Source organism: Marmota monax, unplaced genomic scaffold, assembly GCF_021218885.2.
Source record: "Marmota monax isolate L192 unplaced genomic scaffold, Marmota_monax_Labrador192_F-V1.1 WCK01_AAM20220418_F8-fsc00023, whole genome shotgun sequence".
Classification (NCBI taxonomy): domain Eukaryota; kingdom Metazoa; phylum Chordata; class Mammalia; order Rodentia; family Sciuridae; genus Marmota; species Marmota monax.
Window position 1 is genome coordinate 10,336,520 of NW_026692907.1, and position 19,757 is coordinate 10,356,276.

At 44.0% G+C, this 19,757-nt stretch overlaps 1 protein-coding gene across 1 annotated transcript in view; it reads right to left on the reverse strand.

The window, feature by feature from the left end:
* Positions 1-645: 645 nt before the first annotated feature.
* The window catches only part of LOC124096872 (KN motif and ankyrin repeat domain-containing protein 4-like), a 293,293-nt gene continuing 274,181 nt past the window's right edge, over positions 646-19,757 (reverse strand). Inside the window, 1 exon segment of the mRNA XM_058581440.1 lies at positions 646-867. Coding sequence (XP_058437423.1) covers positions 646-867 — 222 coding nt within the window.

Consider the following 19,757-nt stretch of genomic DNA (forward strand, 5'->3'; position numbering starts at 1 on the left):
AGTGCAAAGATTCACCTGCGACCTAGAGACATGCTGCTTCCGTGGGACAACAATGAGGATGATGGGAGAGCTGGATGTTGGGCTCAGGAGTTCAAGGGAGGTGGGTTCCACCAGCTGTGTGATCTTGGGTACCTTACCCTATGCACTTTACCGTTTGGGACCTCAGTTTCCTCTAGCAAAATGGCGGCAGCTCTATCAACCTCAGAAGGTCATCGTGGGGTTTAAATGATTTTGGCACAGGTTAGTTATCATCATCATCATCTCATCATCATCATCATCATCATCATCATCATCGTTGTTGTTGTCAATGTCCTCACCTTACCGAGACCTTTGTTTAAGAAGCCTGGGTCTAGCAGGGCTACTTTGCATGCTGGCTTGGTGGAATGGGCCAGTTTGCAGAATGGATCAATATCAGAGAGGTATTTCCAGTTTTACAACTAGAAGTGACTCTGTAAAGTTTGCTCCTTCATCCAGTTGTCTATAGCCATGGGTTTCCCAACCCAGGCTCCAAGCACTGTATTGCCTTATTAAATCTACAACAGTCTTGTGAGGTTGATTTTTTCTTGCTACCACCGTATGGTTCCTTGGATTCTGCTGGCCATCAAGGCACTTTTCAGGACCAGAAGTTAAACACTAACCTACTTGTTAACTGCCCATAAGTCTCATCTTATCATTCAGGCTGCTGTCACAGGCCGGGTGGGCCAGAAGCAGGTGCACCAGGTCGGTGTTGCCATGGTGACAGGCCAGCATGAGAGCCCACAATCCATCATGGTCCTGCAGGTTGACCTCTGCCTGGCAGCTCAGTAGTGCTTGTACCATGTCCTCCTGGTCGTAGCTGACCCCCAGCATCAAGGCGGTCTGGCCTCCCTGCACACGGGGCAACGGGGATATGGTGAGGCTGCAGCTGGTACCAGGGTGCTTGGCAGGGACTCCTCAAGAAAATGACCATTCCTTCCATCGTGGCTTTCCTTCTCTGTCTGGTAGAATTCTCCTTCCCCAGGGTGCTATTCAGGTACTCCATCTGCTCTAAAGGCTTTCCAACCAGCCACACCACACAGGTGGGATTCATCACACTGGGCATCACAGCTTGTCAATCTCTCCTGTTCTCAAGGACTGTACAGTTGTTGGCAGGGACTGTCATCTTTGTCTCTGTCTCCACAGTACCTAGCACCCAGCACTGATACATGTGGAGCCATGGGGGAGATGAAGGTTGAGTGCTTCAGCGGCCTGCCTTCCTATCACTGCCCTGGCCCAGCCTTCCCCAGGAAGCCTTGGTCTGCTTCACACCTCTGGCCTTTTTAGATTAATGATACCCAGAAGCCTTTGTTTCAGTAAGCTCTCGTGTCCCTGTGGCTATTTCTAATCTGTAGCTGTTGACATCCCTGTGATCACGGGTGGACACAGCAAGAGAATCAGAAAGCGAGTCCCATCTCTAGCTCTGCCAGCCACCAACATGGGACCCTGGCTGCCTCGCTGCCTTCCCTGAATCCTACCTTTGTTTACAAATGAATGGCCTTTCTGTGTGTATCTCACAGGACTTTTGTGGGAATCACATAAGATAAAGATGTAAATATAGTAATGTGTGATGGTACTTTTTCTGATAAAAATGAACAATATCTTATTTCCCATAGATTTTCTTGTATACACTATTTAAATTTTTTTATTTGTTCTTTTTAGTTTCTCATGACAGTAGAGTGTATTTTGACATCTTATACATATAAGGAGTATAACTTCCCATTCTTGTGGTTGTACATGATGTGGAGTTACACTGGTTGTGTATTCATATGTGAATGTTAGAAAAGTTTTGTCTGATTCATTCTACTCTTTCCCATTCCCATTTCCCTTGTATACACTATTTATATGTTGATATTTTCTTATAGTTCTCTTACAGGAATTTATTATATATATATATATATATGTATTATTATATATATATGTATTATTTTATATATATGTATATATATATTATATATATATATGTATTTTAATATTTTATTTTTTTAGATATTCGTGGACACAATATTTTATTTCTATGGGGTGCTGAGGATTGAACTCGTGCCTCATGCATGCTAGGTGAGTGCTCTACCACTGAACCACAACCCCAGCCTGAATTGATTATATTTTGCCCCTGTGGTTCTCCTGAGTTCCAGGCAGGTCAGTGCTTTCTCTCCGATGGGATTCTGGGCTTTGTAAGATGGCAAGAATCAGGCAAAGGCTGTGTTTTCTTTCCTTTCAGATTCCTTGTGGCTCTGAACACCATGTCTAAAAAGTGCTGAGGACGTATTTGCTGCTGTGCTGGCTGATTACAACTCCAATCTGCAGTCCCTGTGGATTGTGCTACCTGTTCAGCACCCTGGGGCTTTGAAAAAGGAAAGGGAGCTTGGAATCAGAAAAATCCAGGGTCTACCAGTTAGAACCCACATGAAGGCGTGCAAAATATCCTCCATATCTCTCCCTGATCAGGGAAGACAGGAATGACCAGCATTCTTGTTCTGGTGGACTTGTAGTGAGCCCTGGGCATGTGTTACCTGTCAGGGCCTTCATGCAGGTTGGAGATGGTGTATGGCAATTGCCCAGTTCATGGTGTGCATTACTAGATGTCCTGGTCCCCCACTTCTTTGGAACCCAGACACATCTTTCCAGAAAAGGCTTTATGCATTTTTGGTGTGTTTTACTCAGCCCCAAGGTAATGGTTGTTCACTGGATGAACCCAACTGTGAGTTTCCATCCAGACCCCTCTCCTCAACTGTTAGTTAATTCAAATGGCATTTGCAGCTTGCCCTCCTATCTGCCCCTCTGCTTGACTCAGGGTCCCTTCTTCCCTCACCGTCTCTCTGGTCCAGCTCAATACACTCAACACACAATTCAGTGGTCATTTACAGAGTCCTACTGGTCGCTGGGCTCTGCACTGACCATGGAGATACAAATACAAAAAAGTAGCTTATTCCTAGGAGACCCTCCACTCCATTCCATTTTACATGGCCTCTCCACCTGTCCTCATATGTAGAGGCCCCAGGGTAGCCGCAGGGGACAGCTGCAGCTATGAATTCCCATCCCTTGTTGGGGGAGCCGGAGCAACTCCCTTTTTCTCCTAGAGCACAGGTGTTTCCTCTGGAAAAAGAATAGGTTGACCTTGATCACTGCTGAACATCGGTCTTGCAAGAGGCCAAGTTAGAGAAAAATTCAAGTTTATGGGAAGAATATTATTTAAAATGAGAATAGCTATAGGGAGTCTTCTGGAATAGGAGTTGTAGGTGAGTGAAAATACTTTGTAAACCAGAAAGTGATCTACAAATATCTGTGTGTGGCTATCAGGAGGATAGCTATTGATGGATGAAGTGTCCAAAGTGGCTTTGCCATCAGTTTAGGTCACTGTCTGCAGTTGCATTGGGGGAGTGTGGAACAGTGGAGCTGAGAATATTGTTGGGAGTCAGTTTTCCGTGTGATTTCTTTCCTTTCTGCATATCTAGACTCAGATATTATCTGTTTATTTTCTCTCTCTCTTTTTCTTTTCCTTTTTTCTGGTACTAGGGATTGAACCCATGAACCCAGGAGCTTTCTGCCACTGACCTGCATCTCCATTCCTTTTCCTTATTTTACTTTAAGCCTCTCACTAAGTTATCCAGGCTGGCCTCAGATTGTCATCCTTCTGCCTCACTCAGTCTCCTGAGTTGCTGGGATGACAGGCATGTGCACCCAGTTTAAATGATGTTTTTAAGGGTGTTCATATAGCAATTGGCCCTGGAAGATAGAGGTGGTATCCTCTTCTAAGACAGGGTCAGACTTACTTACTGCCCATTATAAGAGATAAAAGGCTAAGACAGGAGGATCTCAGATTTGAGGTCAGCCTCCTCAACTTTACAAGACCTTGTCTCAAAATAAAAAAGAAGAAAGGACTGGGGAGGGGCTACAGTTATTGTGGAGCACTTGCCTTGCATGTATGAGGCACTGGGTTTGATCCTCAGCATCACATAAATAAAGTAAATACAGATTATGTCCATCTACAACTTAAAAAAAGAAACAACAACAACAAAAAGAAAACAAAAATGGGCTGGGATGTGGCTTAGTGGTTAAGCACCCCTGGGTTCAATCCCTGGTACAAAAAGAAAAAAGGATAAAATCTCAGATACTTCACACTTCTTGACAGTTATGCCATCATCTATGTGCACTCCAAATGGACAGGAAAGGGGCTGGGGTTGTGGCTCAGCAGTAGAGCGCTCACCTAGCCCCTGTGAGACCCAGGGTTTGATCCTTAGCACCACATAAAAATAAATAAATAAAACAAAGGTATTGTGTCCAACTACAACTAAAAAGTAAATATCCTTTTTTTTAAAAAAGGGAGACAGGGGAGTTGAATGTACCCTATTCATTCCTGTGTGGTCAAAAGGGCAAGTGACCTTTGAAGGGCTCCCCAATGTTCTATGCAGAACCTTGTCCAATTCAAAGTCCTGCTAGGTAAGACCACTCCCATGCTCTGTGTTCTCAAGAAGAGGATTCCAGGCCCCAAGGTTCTGATTGCCTTGAATACCTTTGCTGTTCACAAGATCTCTCTTGGTGTGAATCTCAAACAACTTCTACCTAATCACTCTATGAAAAGTTCAGAACACTGATTTTGGGTCACTTTACACATTTATCAGAGTTGCTTGGTGCTGCAGTCTGGCTGGGCACAATTCAGGAGCCACTTGTCAAAAGAAACGAACTTTATTTTTAGAACCACACACGCCAAACAAAACAGCTCCTCAGGAAAAACCTTCAGAGCCCAACTGCCACCAATGGCTTCCCACAAGCCTCTCAACCTCCCCCACTCCTCCTGCTCTTGAGGCCGATTGGCTGGGTCGCATGGGCGGAGCCAAAAAAGTCCCCCAATGAGCAGCTCCGTAGTCTGAAAGGGCGGGGAAACAGCCCAATGAGCATCACCGCAGAGGAGCCAATCAGCTAGATGTTGCTGGGGCCGCTGTGAGCCAATCATCAGCTGGCAGTCTGAAAATTTGCTGGGGCACCTTCGGCTGTGGCTCTCAACAGCTTGGGGTAACAGGCTGCTTGAGAAGAGCATAGGGTTCCTGACATTGGAGGTCATGGGCTCAGAGAGCATTATAATGAAGCTGGAGGCTGGATGCCCTGGCATACGCCTGTAATCCCAGCAGCTCAGGAGGCTGAGACAGGAGGATGCGAGTTCAAAGCCAGTTTCAGCAATTTAGCTAAGCCCTAAGCAACTGGGTGATACCCTGTCTCTAAATAAAATACAAAAAAGGGCTGGGGATGTGGCTCAGGGCTTAAGCAATTTGGATTCAATCTCTGGTAAAGAAGGAGGAGGAGGAGGAGGAGGAGGAGGAAAGGAGAAGAAGAAGTAACTCTCCACATAGTTAGCTGTTCAAGGAGAGGAGGAAAAATTCTCCACATATTTAGATGTTTAGGTTCAAGGAGAAGGAGGAGGGATTCTCCACATGTTTAGGTGTTTAGTTTCATTTTAGAATCCATGAGCCTTAAGCTGCTCTTTCTTGACAACATCAACCTCCCAGAGACACTGGCAAATGTTTTTGCTTTGGTCACCTTAAAGCTGAAAAACCTAGCCAGATTCGGTTTCTTTTCGCCCTAATCACCTGCAATGCCCTTCCTGCTGCAGGTTGCTGGATTCCAATAAGAAAGTAATCCTCAGCCCTGCCTGGAGTAAGTCAGAACCCTTAGTTGCACCAGCAAATGTGTCAATATTGGAGGTTCTGGAGAGTTGACATAAGATACTGTTGTGTGTGAGAGGATTACTTCCAGGTCCCCTGGATTGCTGCTTGTGGAAGCTCCTGTGGCCAGAAGATCCAGAGAAAAGAGCGCATCCCTCAGCGGGATCCAGCTGCGACCACTGGGACCCAGAAACACCCTGCGATGCAGAAGTGCAGTTCCCCAAACATCTCCTTTTCTTATACTATTGTTTTTCAAACTTTCTAAACAACTGAAACTTTTTGCACCATATTTCTCCATCGATTTTATAGCTTTTTTATATTTAACTACTAAAGCCAACCAGAATAGTGAGACTATGTTTAGGGGGAGAAGGGCAAATTTGATTCAGGGTTTTACTAAGTGGAGTTGCTCAGGTCCTCACTAAGTTGCTGAGGCTGCACTTGAACTTGCAATCCTCATGCCTCTGCCTCCCAAATCACTAGGATTACAGATGTGGCCCACTGCAACTGGCCAAACTACTCTTTTTGTACTATTCAGGGCTTCAACTGGTTGGAGAAGCACCATCCACATTATGGAAGGCAATAGAAGTCCACTGCTTTAAAGGAAAATCTCATCCAAAAACACCCTCCAAGTTGACACATCAAACTAACTTATCCCACAACATCATGGAACCTTGAGCAGACCCCCTGAGGAATGGCCTTGCCTTAGGTAACCATGGAAGAATTGTGTATTCTTATATTCCACCCCCATTCAATCCCTGCCCCTCTAGTATCCACAGCTGTTGGGCAGCTCTGATGGCTGCTTCTACCTCCCCAGAAGCCCAGAGCAGATAGCTAGAGACCTGGCCTTGGCCATCCCTCCACCCAGGGATCCTATATACCCTTAGATACTAATCAGGTGCCTTGTCAGGCACTTGGGGCAATGTCCAAACACAGCATAGTTGTGGGGCCCTCCATGATTTCACTTCCATGGAAGTCTCCAGCGGTAGGTTAACTCTTGACTCACAAAATACATCCCAGGACAAGCTGAGTTCACCATAGGCCTTTGTGAGCACTATCCCTGAGCATTGATAGCAGTTCTCCAGGCATAGCATGGACCACCATCATAGTGTCATTGGGAGACAAGTATACGTATGTTCTACTTTGGAACAACTGGGTCAGAACCTCTAGAATGGGACCCAGAAATCTGTGTTCTGATGATAACTCAAGTTTGAGTAAATTAGGCCCCCATTGCCCTTTCAGTCTGTGGCCATTCACAATTGCCAGGTTCTTTTTGAGAAGTGCCAGTGGACATGAATTATAGAAGCAGGTAGGAACACAGGTAAACCCTAGTCATGGCCTTCCTAGATAGGTATGTCACACTGGAGAGCAAGCTTCACATTGAGTCTGCCAACTATATCAACATGTATTAGCAGCAGGAACAACATATAGCCCCCACCTATCCAGAAAGCCCAACAAGCTAGCCACTCTGTTTAAGGCAGATGGATTTCGTGTTTTTCCCCCCCAGTACTGGGCATTGAACCCAGGGGCTCATGTATGCTAAACAAGATCTCTACCAGTGAGTTATACCCCCAGTCATTTTTTTTTTTGAGATAGCATCTCACTAAGTTGTCTAGGTTGACCTTGAACTTGTGATCCTCTTGCTTCAGCTTACAAGTAGCTGGAGCCTGTGCCACCACACTGGCAGGACAGCAATTCATAGCCTTAGCTATGCATTAAAATCACCTGGGGATATTTTAAATTTCCATGCCAGGCTACAACCCAGACTACTCAAATGGGAACTAGAGAGAGGAAGAGATTGAGAATTTGTGTTTTTGTTTTCTTTGAAGCTCCTCAGAGGATTCTCAGGTGCAGCCAGAGTTGTAAATCACTGTTTTAGAGCCTCCCACAAACGCTTGGCTTAAAGGCTTTTCCCACGCAGGCAATTGCAACAGTATTTTCTATCCAATCAGATATGAGGAGGTGGGCCTTTGGGAGAAGAAATGCAGAACTGAGGGTGTCAGATCTTGAAGGTCTTTGGTTCCTTTGTGCCAGTTCAAGCATCTTCACAGGGTAGAGGAGAGGCCAGACAGGGGCCACAAATCTCCACAAACTTCTCCCAGACCTCCAGCTGCAGCCAGAGACGCTTCATTCGGCCGCGCGGGGGCGCTGCGATTCTGGGTCTCTGGAGTCTAACCCTCCAGCTGGAGAACAAAAAGTGCTTTTAGCTGAGTCCTCAATGGGAACTGGAAAGGAGGGGAGAGGGAGGGCAGCACACCCCTGCAATAAAAGTTCACGGAGAGGAGAAAGGAATGCCTCGGAGCCCCGCGCCCGGCCACCAAGCCTCACGATGTTGGCGACCCACGACCCCCAGGCAGGTCGTTAACAGACCATACAGAAAGGTGGACATGATCTTCATATGTGTGGGGTTCCATTGCCTTCCAGTCTCCATTTTTCCTTTAGCCATTTGGATCCGTTTGTTGGGCCCTTGACACTGAGCAGTAGGATACAAACTTGAGACTTCAGGTCTTGGGCATGGGTTTCAGAACTCGGGTGTCCCCATTCCCCCCCTTCTCCTGTCCTCTTCCAAGATCTGAAAGAACTTTTTATTTTATGGTGAATTTATAGCACTAAGTGCAATTGTAGGTGCACTGAGGAGGAGGAGGGAGAGGTAGAGAAGGATGAGGAGAGGGAGAGGAGGAGAGGGAGAAAGAGAAGAGACTGGGGATGTAGCTCATTGGTAATGTGCCCCAGGGTTGGACCCCCCCCCCCCAATACTAACAATCGAACAGTAATTAAAAGTGATCTTTAAAATCAAGAGACTCCTGTGGGGTGCCGTGGGGCATGGCTCTAATCCCTGAGACTTGGGAGGTTGAGGCAGGAGAATCACAAGTTCAAAGCCAGTCTCAGCAAGAGCCAAGCATGAAGCAGCTCTGTGAAATCCTGTCTCTAAAACAGAAAATAGGGCTGGGGCTTGGCTCTGTGGCCCAGTGCCCCTGAGTTTAATCCCCAGTACCACCATCCTCCTCCCCCCTCCCCCCCAAAAAAAAAAAAAAACAAAACAAATAGAGACTCAATTCCGGGTTTGGTGGTCCATGCCTGTAACCTTCACATTTTGGGAGGCTGAGGAGGTAGGATCACAACTTCCAGGCCAGCCTCAGCAACTTACTGAGGCCATGAGCAACTTGGCAAAAGACCCTGTCTCAGAATAAAAAGGCCTGGGGAGGTGGCTCAGTGGTAAAGTTTCCCTGGATTCAATCCTCAGTGCTCCCCCCTAAAAAAACTAAAAACACATAGGAGGTACAACACAATTTTTTCCTGCCTTAAGTTATTTATTACAGGTTGGCTATGTGTCAATTTCAAGGGATACAAAACTGAATAAGACCCATTTCCTGGGCTTAGCTTGCTGAGTCATCTGGGGAGACAGATGGGAAACAGGGATTGCAGGAGAGGAAGACAATGCTACTAGAGAGGATCCTGGAATACAAAGAAGCAGGACAATGGAGCAATACAACTGGAGCAATGGTCAGGGGAGCCACCTGCAGAGGCTGCAGAGCAGTAGGAGTTAGCCAGGTGGCCAGAGAAGTGATGGAGGTGTGCTTCCACATGGTGTCCCTGGAAAACAGCAGCATTTGAGAAGAGAAGGTTCCTCAAACCACCCAAAGTCATATGTGCCTCCAGCATGAGATGTGAGAAGTGGGTCCTCATGAGGAGCCTGCAATTCACCCCTGGCATGACGGGGTCACTGAGGTGTCTTCATGTGGGGAGTTTTAGTCAGATTTGCCCTTTAAAGCAATGAAGGTTTGGCCTTAGCATTGTTTTGTGGTTGTTGTTTTGGGATGGTTATTGATTGATAGATTTTGTTGCTAGGAATTAAACCCAGGGTCTTGGGCATGATAGGCAAGCCTACTACTACTCTACCACTGATCTACACCCTCAGCCCTAATGGTATCTTTTTTTTTTCTTCTCAGAGTGTGTTCCATATACAGTTCCTTTTAGCATCCTGGATAGGAGCAGGTGCACATTTAGACATCAGAATCTTGCCTAGCGTGAAGGCCCACACCTGTAATTCCAGCAACTCAGGAAGCTGAGGCAGGAGGATTGCAGGTTCAGGCCAGGCTCAGCAATGTACAGGGACCTTTTTTCAAAATAAATAAATTAAAGGGGGTTGCAGCTCAGTGGTAGAGTTCCTCTGGGTTTAATCTTCAGTACCAAAAAGTAGAATCTGCATTTTAACCTACTTCCTCAGGTGATTCTTCTTTGACAGTGCGCGCACGCACACACACACACACACACACAGACATAGACACACACATACACACACACACCAAATTACAAAGAACCTCAGATTTAGCAACTAGAAAAGCAGAGGAAACCCTGCATCTAATAATTGAAGAACCAGAAGTCTACAGAAAATGTCACATCATCATGACCAGAAGATGGCACAGGTTTTCCATTTACCTGATTTTACGTATGGCTATAAAGATGGAAATCTTGTTCAAAAGACATTGCCTGATCTCCCTGCCTAAATCCAGAAGAGGGAACCCCAGAAATTGTGATGACAGAGAACTGGAAAGACTGTGGGTGTCTGGGTGGGATGTGCTGGGGATTCAACTCAGGGCTACCTGAGTGCTAAACACATATCCTGCCCCTGAGCTGCACCCCAGCCCCAGAAAGACTTTTTCATAACAGGTGGGAATAGCCATTCATCTCCACAGAAGGCTCTTGTTTAGAGAAAGATTATCTCATAAGGACCCGTCCTCTAGGCTGGAATAGTACCAAGTCCCAAAGGAAATCTCTAATCTTGTTCTACTTGGGCTGCAGAGTCAGGGTGAGAAGAGGTGGGTCTCTGTAGAATTTCTGGCCTCCAGCCCTGGAAAAAGAAGAGGCTTCTAGACCCAGGGCAAGTGCAGATGGCTCCACAGGGTCCCTAGTGATCCCTCCCCACCAGTTTTTCCTAGTTCCTATTTGAGTCCTGGCATCCATAGGGTTGGAAGCAGAACCACCACCTTGGCATGAATGCTGAGGAAGAGGTAAGTAGTTGTGGGTGTGCAGCAGCCATATCTGTGCAAAATGCCATGTTCCTCTAGACTCAGCACCCTCTTTGTGTGTGTGTGTGTGTGTATGTGTGTGTGATTGGTGTTCAGGGTCAAAACCATGGCCTTGTTCATGTGAGGCAAGTACTGACCTGCTGAGCTATATCCCCAGCCTTTTTTGGTTTGTTTATTTATTTGGTTTGTGTATTTATTTGTTTGGTACTGGGGATTGAAGCCAGGAGCATTTAACCAATGAGCTACATCCCCAGCCCTTTTCTTTATATTTTATTTTGAGACAGGGTTTCATGAAATTGCAAAATTGCTTAGGCTGGCATTGAACTCACAGTCCTCCTAATGCAGGATTCTGAACTGCTGGGATTACAGGTGTGGACCTAGGCACCTGGCTCAGAGCCCTCTTATGAATTCCAAAAACTCTTATCCAGATATCCCTCCCTACTACTTCTAGGTATATATAGAGAGCAGGACCTCAAAGGGATTTTCACACACTCATAATGATGGCAGCATTATTCACCATAGCCAAGACATGAAAGAAACAGAAATGCCCATCTATAGATGATGAATGTAGATGTGGTACATCTGTACAATGGAATATTCCACAGCCTTTTTCAAGGAGATTCTGACACCTGCTACAACACAGATAAGCCTCAGGGATATTATGGAAGTGAAATGTCAGCCACAAAAGAACTAATATTCTATGATTCCACTCCCATGGGGTATCTAGAATAGTCTGAATAATAAAAACAGGAAGTTAACATTTCTGGGGAGTCGGAGGAAATTTGTGTTTAACAGGTAGAGTTTCAATCTGGCAAAATGAAAACTCTGTGTCTCTGGACATTATGGTGCATGCCTGTAATCCCAACAACTCAGGAGGCTGAGGCAGGAGAATTGCAAGTTTGAGGCCAGCCTCAGTAATTTAGCAAAGCTCTAGGCAATTTAATGAGACCCTATCGTAAAAAAAAAAAAGGCTGGGGATGGGCTAGCTTAGTGATATAGCACTTACCTTGCATGTAGAATCTTATATTCCACCTCCAGCACCACAAAAATAAATAAAATAATAAGTACTTAGAGGAATTGTACAGAAATGCAAATAGCATAAGTGTGGAAAGGATGGACCATTTAGAATTTTAGATAATTCATATTGCTATCTACTTCTGTAAATTTGGGCGAGTAATTTGCATGATTTTTTATTTCCTCACCTATAACATGGCAGATAATGGCACAGGAGACTTCAGTGAGGGTGAAATGATGTGTGTATAAAAAGCACCCAGTGTTTACCATGAAGGGAAGGCTCAGCTGACACCACCTTCTCACTTCCTGGGTCCTCCCAGGCTGTCTCCAATGAAGAAACAGCCCACAGGTACAATAGTAGCAGATTGGTTTACAAATAATATGCAATGGCATTTAAGGTCATGCTTTTTAGTCTACAAGGCCAGTAAGCAAAAATTATGTGTGGCTGGGCTCAGGGGTGCACACCTGTAATCCCAGCAGCTTGGAAGGCTGAGACAGGAGGATCACAGTCCGGCCTCAGTGACTTAGCAAGACCTAAGCATCTTAATGAGAATGTCTCAAAATAAAGAAGTAAAAAGTGTTGGGTGTTGCTCAGTAGTAAAGCATCCCTAGGTTCAATTCCCAGTAACTCACCCCCCAAATAAATTATAGATGAGAAAAGGAAAGTTTGTCCTCTACCTTATGTCCCAGGGTGGAGCCGTTTGCATGTGTGCCGGCTAAGCAGGTGTTCTACCACTGTTACTCCCCCAGCCACTGTGTATACATTTTTTTTTTTAAAGAAGGGCATTGTAATAAAACCCATAGTTTGCTAAGCTCTGAAGGTAACAGTAAGTATGAGTCTCCACACACTTCACCCCACACCTTCACAGAGAGATTGGGATACCCAGTTGCCTGAATGTTCAGTCTGGAGGGAGGTCAGGGTACTTGCTAGTAGATCATGGTCACAGAGTAACACAAGAATCCTTCCTTGCCCTTTAGCTTTTGCTGGTTGCTGGGCATACAGGGTGTCCCTTGGCTTGTGGAACTATCACTCCAAGCAACCCCACCTTGACATACTCTTGTGTATCTTTCAAGGACACCAGTGATTGGCTTAAGGACAATTAATCTAGTACGACCTCATCTCAATTAACTGAATCACACCAACTTTCAATGTCTCCTTGAGATTCCAAGGGACTTAAGAGTTGGGAGGAGGGATACTATTTTATGTATAACCACCCACCCCTTCAGCTTTCAGAGGATGACTAGAGATGTGTGAAGGGTGGCTTTGTCAGCATTCTATCATCTCCCACAGCCTGTAGGTCCCAAGCCATACTCTTCTTCAAAACACCCAGCGGGCAGACTGAGGCAGGAGGCTCACAAACTGAGGCCAGTTTCAGCAACTTAAATAAAATAAAAAAGAGCTGGAGGTGTAGCTCAGTCAGAGAATCCCATAGTTCAATCCATAGTTTTGGAGGGGGAGGAATCCAGCCCACATTTTGAGACCCTGAACTTACTACTTATGTGGCAAAAGAGACTTTGCAAACTTGACCAAATACTGAATCATCTGCATAGGCTTTAAATGCAATTGCAAGTATCCTTATGAGAGGGACAGAGTTGCTGCCTCTGGGAAGAATAACCTTGGGGTGACAAGGGCAAACAGCAGTAACTTGGCATCTGACCAAAAGCCAAGGGATGCCAGCAGTCACCTAAAGCTGGAAGAGTAAGAACACATTCTCCCTGAAGCCTATAATAGTGATTTCAGTCACATGATAGTGATGCTGCACTTCTGGCCCTCAAACCTGAGAGTCAATTTCTATTTCCAATTTTATTAATTTCTTATAGTGGCCATAGAAACCTAATCATCTAGTTAACAATGTCACACTCGATATTGAGGATGTTACTATGAAGCAGGCTGAGTAGTATGCAGGACATTTGTTTTTTAAAACTTCCCATAAGAAGTTTTTTAAAAGTGTGTGGGAATTCTGTAAAGTTGTCAAAGCAAAGTGGAAAGGTAATGGGGCAACTCTGACTAAGGGGCCCATCTTCCCAACTGTTTACCAGGACCAAATGCCTTAACCCTCTGTGGTTTCTCATTTTCTAAGATCTGCATCAGGAGTGGGGCTGCAACTTCAATGGTAGAGAGATTTTCTCGCATGGGCAAGATCCTGGCTTCAAACACTAGTAATGCAAACAACAAAAGCACAACTATTGAAAACACAGGGAAGAGAGTTGATCGGTATGGAGTTAAGCAGTAAAATTCAAAAACTATTCAACTACATACAGTAAGGACAAAGTACATTGGAAAAGGTAAAACTTTTAATAGCAAATTGAGTATATTCAAATGGAAAAAGCAGATTCACTACAGAATGATAAAATTATGAAATATTCTTCCCCATACATTCAGCATTTGCAATTTTTCTTTCTAATACACCCTGCCACCTTTCTCCTATACATTTCTATTACTTTCCCCATCTGTTCCATGGACAGATTCCTTCCTCCCCCGCTCAGTAATACAGAATCTTCACCCTAGGCAAAATACAATGACTACCATTAAATTTTTAAAGTATGCCCTTTAACCTTTGTAACATCTGGGTAATACCACTCCTTTCCCCTCAACCCCAAATAAACAGTTAGCTCCCACTCTTCTGGACATGTTGTATTCGTCGATTTTCTGTATCTGTTGGGGTGAGGAGAGTGTAAGTTGCAGCCACCTACGTTGTTTTCTCCAATAATTCTTTCAAAGTTGGTACACAAGAAATAAACTTCCAAAATTCTTCCATATCAAAAAATACCTTTGTTTGACCCTGGAAATCAAATGCCAATTTGGCTGGATACAGGATTCTAGGGTGAAAGCCTTTCTCCTGAAGCACTTTTATGATATTGCTCCATTGACTTCTTGCATCCAGGGTACCCAGTGATAAGTCGGCTGTCAGTCGGATTCTTGTGCCTCTGTAGGTGATTTCTTTTTTCTCTCTAGAAGCCTTTAGGATTTTCTCTTTATCACTACAATTCAAAAACTTCACTAAGATGTGCCTAGGAGTGAGTCTGTTTTTGTCAATCATGCTGGGGATCCGGTGTGCCCTCACTATCCCCAAACTAGAATCCCAAAGCTCTGGAAAATTTTCTTCAATTATTTCCTGTACTATGTCCTCTGCTTCATTCTCTTCACTCTCTTTTTCTGGGATTCCAATCAAACGGATGTTGGCACTTCTGAATCGATCCTCCCTCTCCCTTAGAGTTTCTTTATTAATTATCTGCTTGGCCATCTGTATGGTATTCTTAGACAATTTTTTCATCTCATCATCTAGATTGCAAAGTCTTTCTTCAAGGATGTCTATTCTACTCCTCAGATCATCTATTGTATTCTCAGTTTCCAAGATATCTGGAAGGCATTTTTTCATTTTTCCAATCTCTTCTCCCATCTCTCTGAGGACACCGATCACAGTTGTTCTATAGTTTGTTTCTGTTTCCTGGATTAGATCTGCCTCTTTGGATGTTTGTGTTTGAAGAGTCTTGCCCATAAAAAACCCTCCTACTTCCTCTTTCTCCTCATTCTCAGAATTCAGTACCTTACAGAACACCATAATCTCTTCATCAGCTCCCATCTTTCCCATCACACTTGTTGCAGAAACAAGGCAACAGGTTGAGTCCCCTTTCTCACATAATATTGGGTCATCTTCGCCCTCCTCCTCCTCCTCCCACAACTCCTCCTCCTCCTCCCACCACTCCTCCTCCTCCTCCCACCATTCCTCCTCATCCATGGCACAGGCCCCTTCTTCCTCTTCTGCCCTCACATAAGAGGTGTTGTCCTCTTCACTCTCTGAGTCTTCTCCAGTCACCTCAAAGGTAGGGATTCCTTTACCCTTCCTCTCAGAAAACTCTTCCTCTCGAGTCTCTAAGTTCTTCACTTCTGGTGTAGTGACTTTTACCTCTTTGATGAATAAGGAATGCAAGCCATCATTTGCTGTTCCTCCAGGTTCATGTTTTGAATTTACTAGAGCTTTACCCTGAAAGTCAAAAGAAAAGTTTTGTAAAATGTATGTCTCTTACAGAATTAAAATTTTCACTTCACTCTCTAAATTTACCATGACTACCACTTTGAAAAAGAGCAAGTACTGGGAGAACTGCTTCAATATTTCTTCTTCTTCTTCTTTTTTTTTTTTTTTTGGTGCTGAGGATCAAACCCAGGGCCTTGTAGTAATTACATGTTTGTGAAGGCCTAGTTCCCAAGCAAGGCAAGTGTCTCTATGATTAGTCCAACATTCGTAAATTCTTTAGTAGTACTGGCAACAAATTTTCATGATGTCTTTATGTATACCTTCGACCTTCTACATCCCTATCCCTTGATGATTTGTACATAAAGGACACTAATTGACAATTTATTTTCATCACTTGTCTGTTATTGTAATAAGATCTTGTAACCATAGTCATAGCAACTCAGGAGACTGACACAGGAGGATGTGAGTTCAAAGCCAGCATCAGCAAAAGCTGAGGCCTAAGCAACTCATGGAGAATCTGCCTCTAAAGAAAATACAAAAAGGGCTGGGAGGGCTCGGGCTGGGGCTCAGTGGAAGAGCACTCACCTAGCATGCATGGGGCACTGGGTACAATCCTCAGCATCACATAAAAACAAAATAATATTTCCACCTAAAACTAAAAAAATACAAATATTAAAAAATAAAAGGGCTGGGGATGTGGCTCAGTTGTGGAGTGCTTGTCTAGCAAGTGTGAGGCACTGGGTTTGAGCCTCACACCACATAAAAAAAAAAAATTAAAAACTTAAAAAAACAAAAAAAAAATGGTGGGGGCTGGGGATGTGGCTCAAGCAGTACTGTGCTCACCTGGCATGCGTGAGGCGCTGAGTTAGATCCCCAGCACCACATAAAAATTTTAAAAAAAATAAAGATGTTGTGTCCACTGAAAACTAAAAAAAAAAAAAAAAAATTATTAAAAAAAAATCCCTCTCTCTCTCTAAAAAAAAAAAAAAAAAAAATTGTGGGATGTAACTCGGTGGTAAAATACTCCTGGGCTCAATTCTCAGCACTACAAATAAGTAAATGTAAATAAAATTTGTAAAGAAAATGACTAAGTCATTATTTTTAATGTCATGCTTTCTTTAGTGGAACTGTCTCATAAAAACTGATTTTCCGTGCTGTGGAATATAGCTCAGTTGGTAGAGTGCTTACCTCGTCTGTGCAAGGCTGGGGATGTAACTCCGCAGTAGAGCCCTTACTTGTTTAGCATATGTGAGGCCCAGGGTTAAATTTCCAGTCCTGCAAAAATTTTAAATTAAAAACAGAAAAAAAAAAAAAAAGATAAATAATTGGAGTTTGTATGTTGACAGACAATTGACGTTGTTGTTTTGTCTGCTTGTTTGGGTGCTAGTGATGGAACCAGGGGCGTCTTCACCTATGCACATTAGGTTTTTACCACTGAGCACCAGTACTAGGGGATAGTTTGTTTTGTTTTAGAGACAGGATCTGAATAAGTTGCTTAAGGCCTAGCTAAGTTGCTGAGGTTGGCTTTGAACTCACGATCTTCCTGCCTCAGCCTCCCCAGTTGCTGAGACCACAGGCAGCCTCTGCCACCTCACCTGAGAGTCTTATGGGCATTTTTGTGGGAGGCCAGTGATACTGGGGATTGAACTCAGGGGCACTCAACCACTATGCCACATTCCTAGCCCTATTTTGTATTTTATTTAGACACAGGGTCTCACTGAGTTGCTTAGGGCCTCACTTTTGCTGAGGCTGCCTTTTAACTTGGGATCCTACTGCCTCAGCCCCCCAGCTACTAGGATTACAGGTGTGCAGCCCCAAGACCAGTCCAGTCTTATACTTTTGATATTTTAATTTTGACCTGAATAATTTTCGTTCTTTCCTATTGAGATAAAAAACAAAACTGTAAATGCAATTGCTCTGATTAAGTTTCATGAATATTGGAAATGCTCTCAAATGCAATTAATATTAAAATATTGTCTTACCATTAAAAAGTAACAAGTTAGGGCTGGCGTTGTGGCTCAGTTGTAGAGTACTTTCCTAGCATGTGTGGGGCACTGGGATCAATTATCAGCACCACATATAAATAAATTAAATAAAGGTCCATTAACAATTAAAAATTTTTTGTAAAAAAAGTAACAACTCTTCATCTTCCAAGCCTCCATAATGGTTCTCATGAATGTCCCAGCTGATGGTCTTTTCTTTTCTTTCTTTCTTTCTTTTTTTTTTTTTTGGTGGTACTGGGGATGGAATTCAAGGTGCTTTACCAATGAGTTCCATACCCAGGGATGCTTAAGCACTGAGCCACATCCCCAGTCCTTTTGAAATAGGGTCTCATTAAATGGCTTGGAGCATTGCTAAATTGCTGAGACTGGCCTTGAACTTGCAATCATCCTGCTTCAGCTTCCTAAACCTTATTGGAATGATAGGTGTGCACCTCCATGCCCTGCTCAGGCTGATGGTTTTAAGAGTATCAGTGAGCCAGTGTGTAACTCACACCTGTAATCCCAGTGTAACAGTGGTCCATTGATGATTTGGGTACAGCCTTGCTGCTCTGCCACTGTGACTGATTTTTATTGATTGATTTATTTTTAAATGGACATACATGTTTTCTTTCTCTTCCTGCTCCTCCCTAATCTCATCATCCTCCCTAGTCTCAGGGGAAACAGGATTCCTGGACAGTTTTCTGTTCCTGAGCACACACCCACCACAGAAACAAAGTAATCCAGACTTTGAGGATGGCACCAGAAGATCTCAGAAATTACTGTCTCCCAAATTTTAGTGGATTACAATTCGAGACAGAAGACTTGGAATGTAGACTTTGAATCACTTCTTTTCTTTTTTTAATCTTTTGTTCAATTGTAGGTGGACACTGTGTCATCAGGCAAGGTGGGCAGTGACCAAAGTTGGCAGATTTAAAAAGGCCTCTGAATGAGGCTTTATTCAAGATATCACTCCCAGGCGGAACTCATCAGACCCAAAGAGTGGCAGGAGAAGGGTTTGAGGAGAAACCGTGTGAGAGCTTGACCAGACTGGACTTTTATGGGGTTTACAGCAGGAAGGGAAGGGCTTGGGACAGGAAAATAATGTTTTTACTGTCTCTTGAACCACTGGAGTTGGTTGGGGGAGCTGGCTGAGCTCCAGGATTGGCCAGGGGGTCCCGTTGATTGACAGGAGTTTCCCTGGTCCCCTGATTGTTTCTTTCCTGAGCCTGCTGCTTTGTTCTAAGTCACTGCCACCAACATGACAGACACAACATCTTTATTTTATTTATTTATTCTTATGCGGTGCTGAGGATGGACCCAGTGCCTCAGGCATGCTAGGTGAGCACTCTACCACTGAGCCCCAGCCCCAGAGCCTGGATCACCTCTTTAAAAGCCCCCTGCTCCCCTTGATGGGCAGAATCCTCTGGGACAGAAGTCCCCTGGGCTTGTCTTTTGCTACCAAAGCAACAAAACTTCTTTTTCCTTTTTCTCAAAAGGGTATCCTCTTTGGGGACATGGGACAAACGTTCGGTCACATCAGGATCTCAGAAGGCTGAAGCAAGAGAGCCCCAAGTTTGAGGTCAGCCTGCATAATTTGGGAAGATCCTGTCCAAAAAGAATAAGCAAAAATAAAAAAGACTGAGGATATAGCTCAGTAGTAAAGTACCTTTGGGTTCAACCCATAGTACAAATTAAAAAAAAAAAAAATCAATGATTCTAAAATGAAAAGCAAACAACAGGTTTTTTTTTTCTTTCTTAGTTTAGTTGGACACAATACATTTATTTTATTTATTTGTTTTTATGTGTTGCTGAGGATCCAACCCAGGACCTTGCATGTGACTGGCAAGCACTTTCCCACTGAGCCCCAACCCCCACCCTGTTTTTAATTATTTTTCAATTTTATTTAATTAATTTACTTAGTTAGTTATTCCCATTTTGGTGCTTGGGTCAATTCAGGGCCTTGCACATAGTAAACATATGCTCTAGCAGTTAGCTACACCTCCATGTCCCAACATCAGGTTCTTTTGGGGCTTGATCAGAGGTTGCTGCCTAGTTTCTGTGATGATGAGTTATAGCATCAAG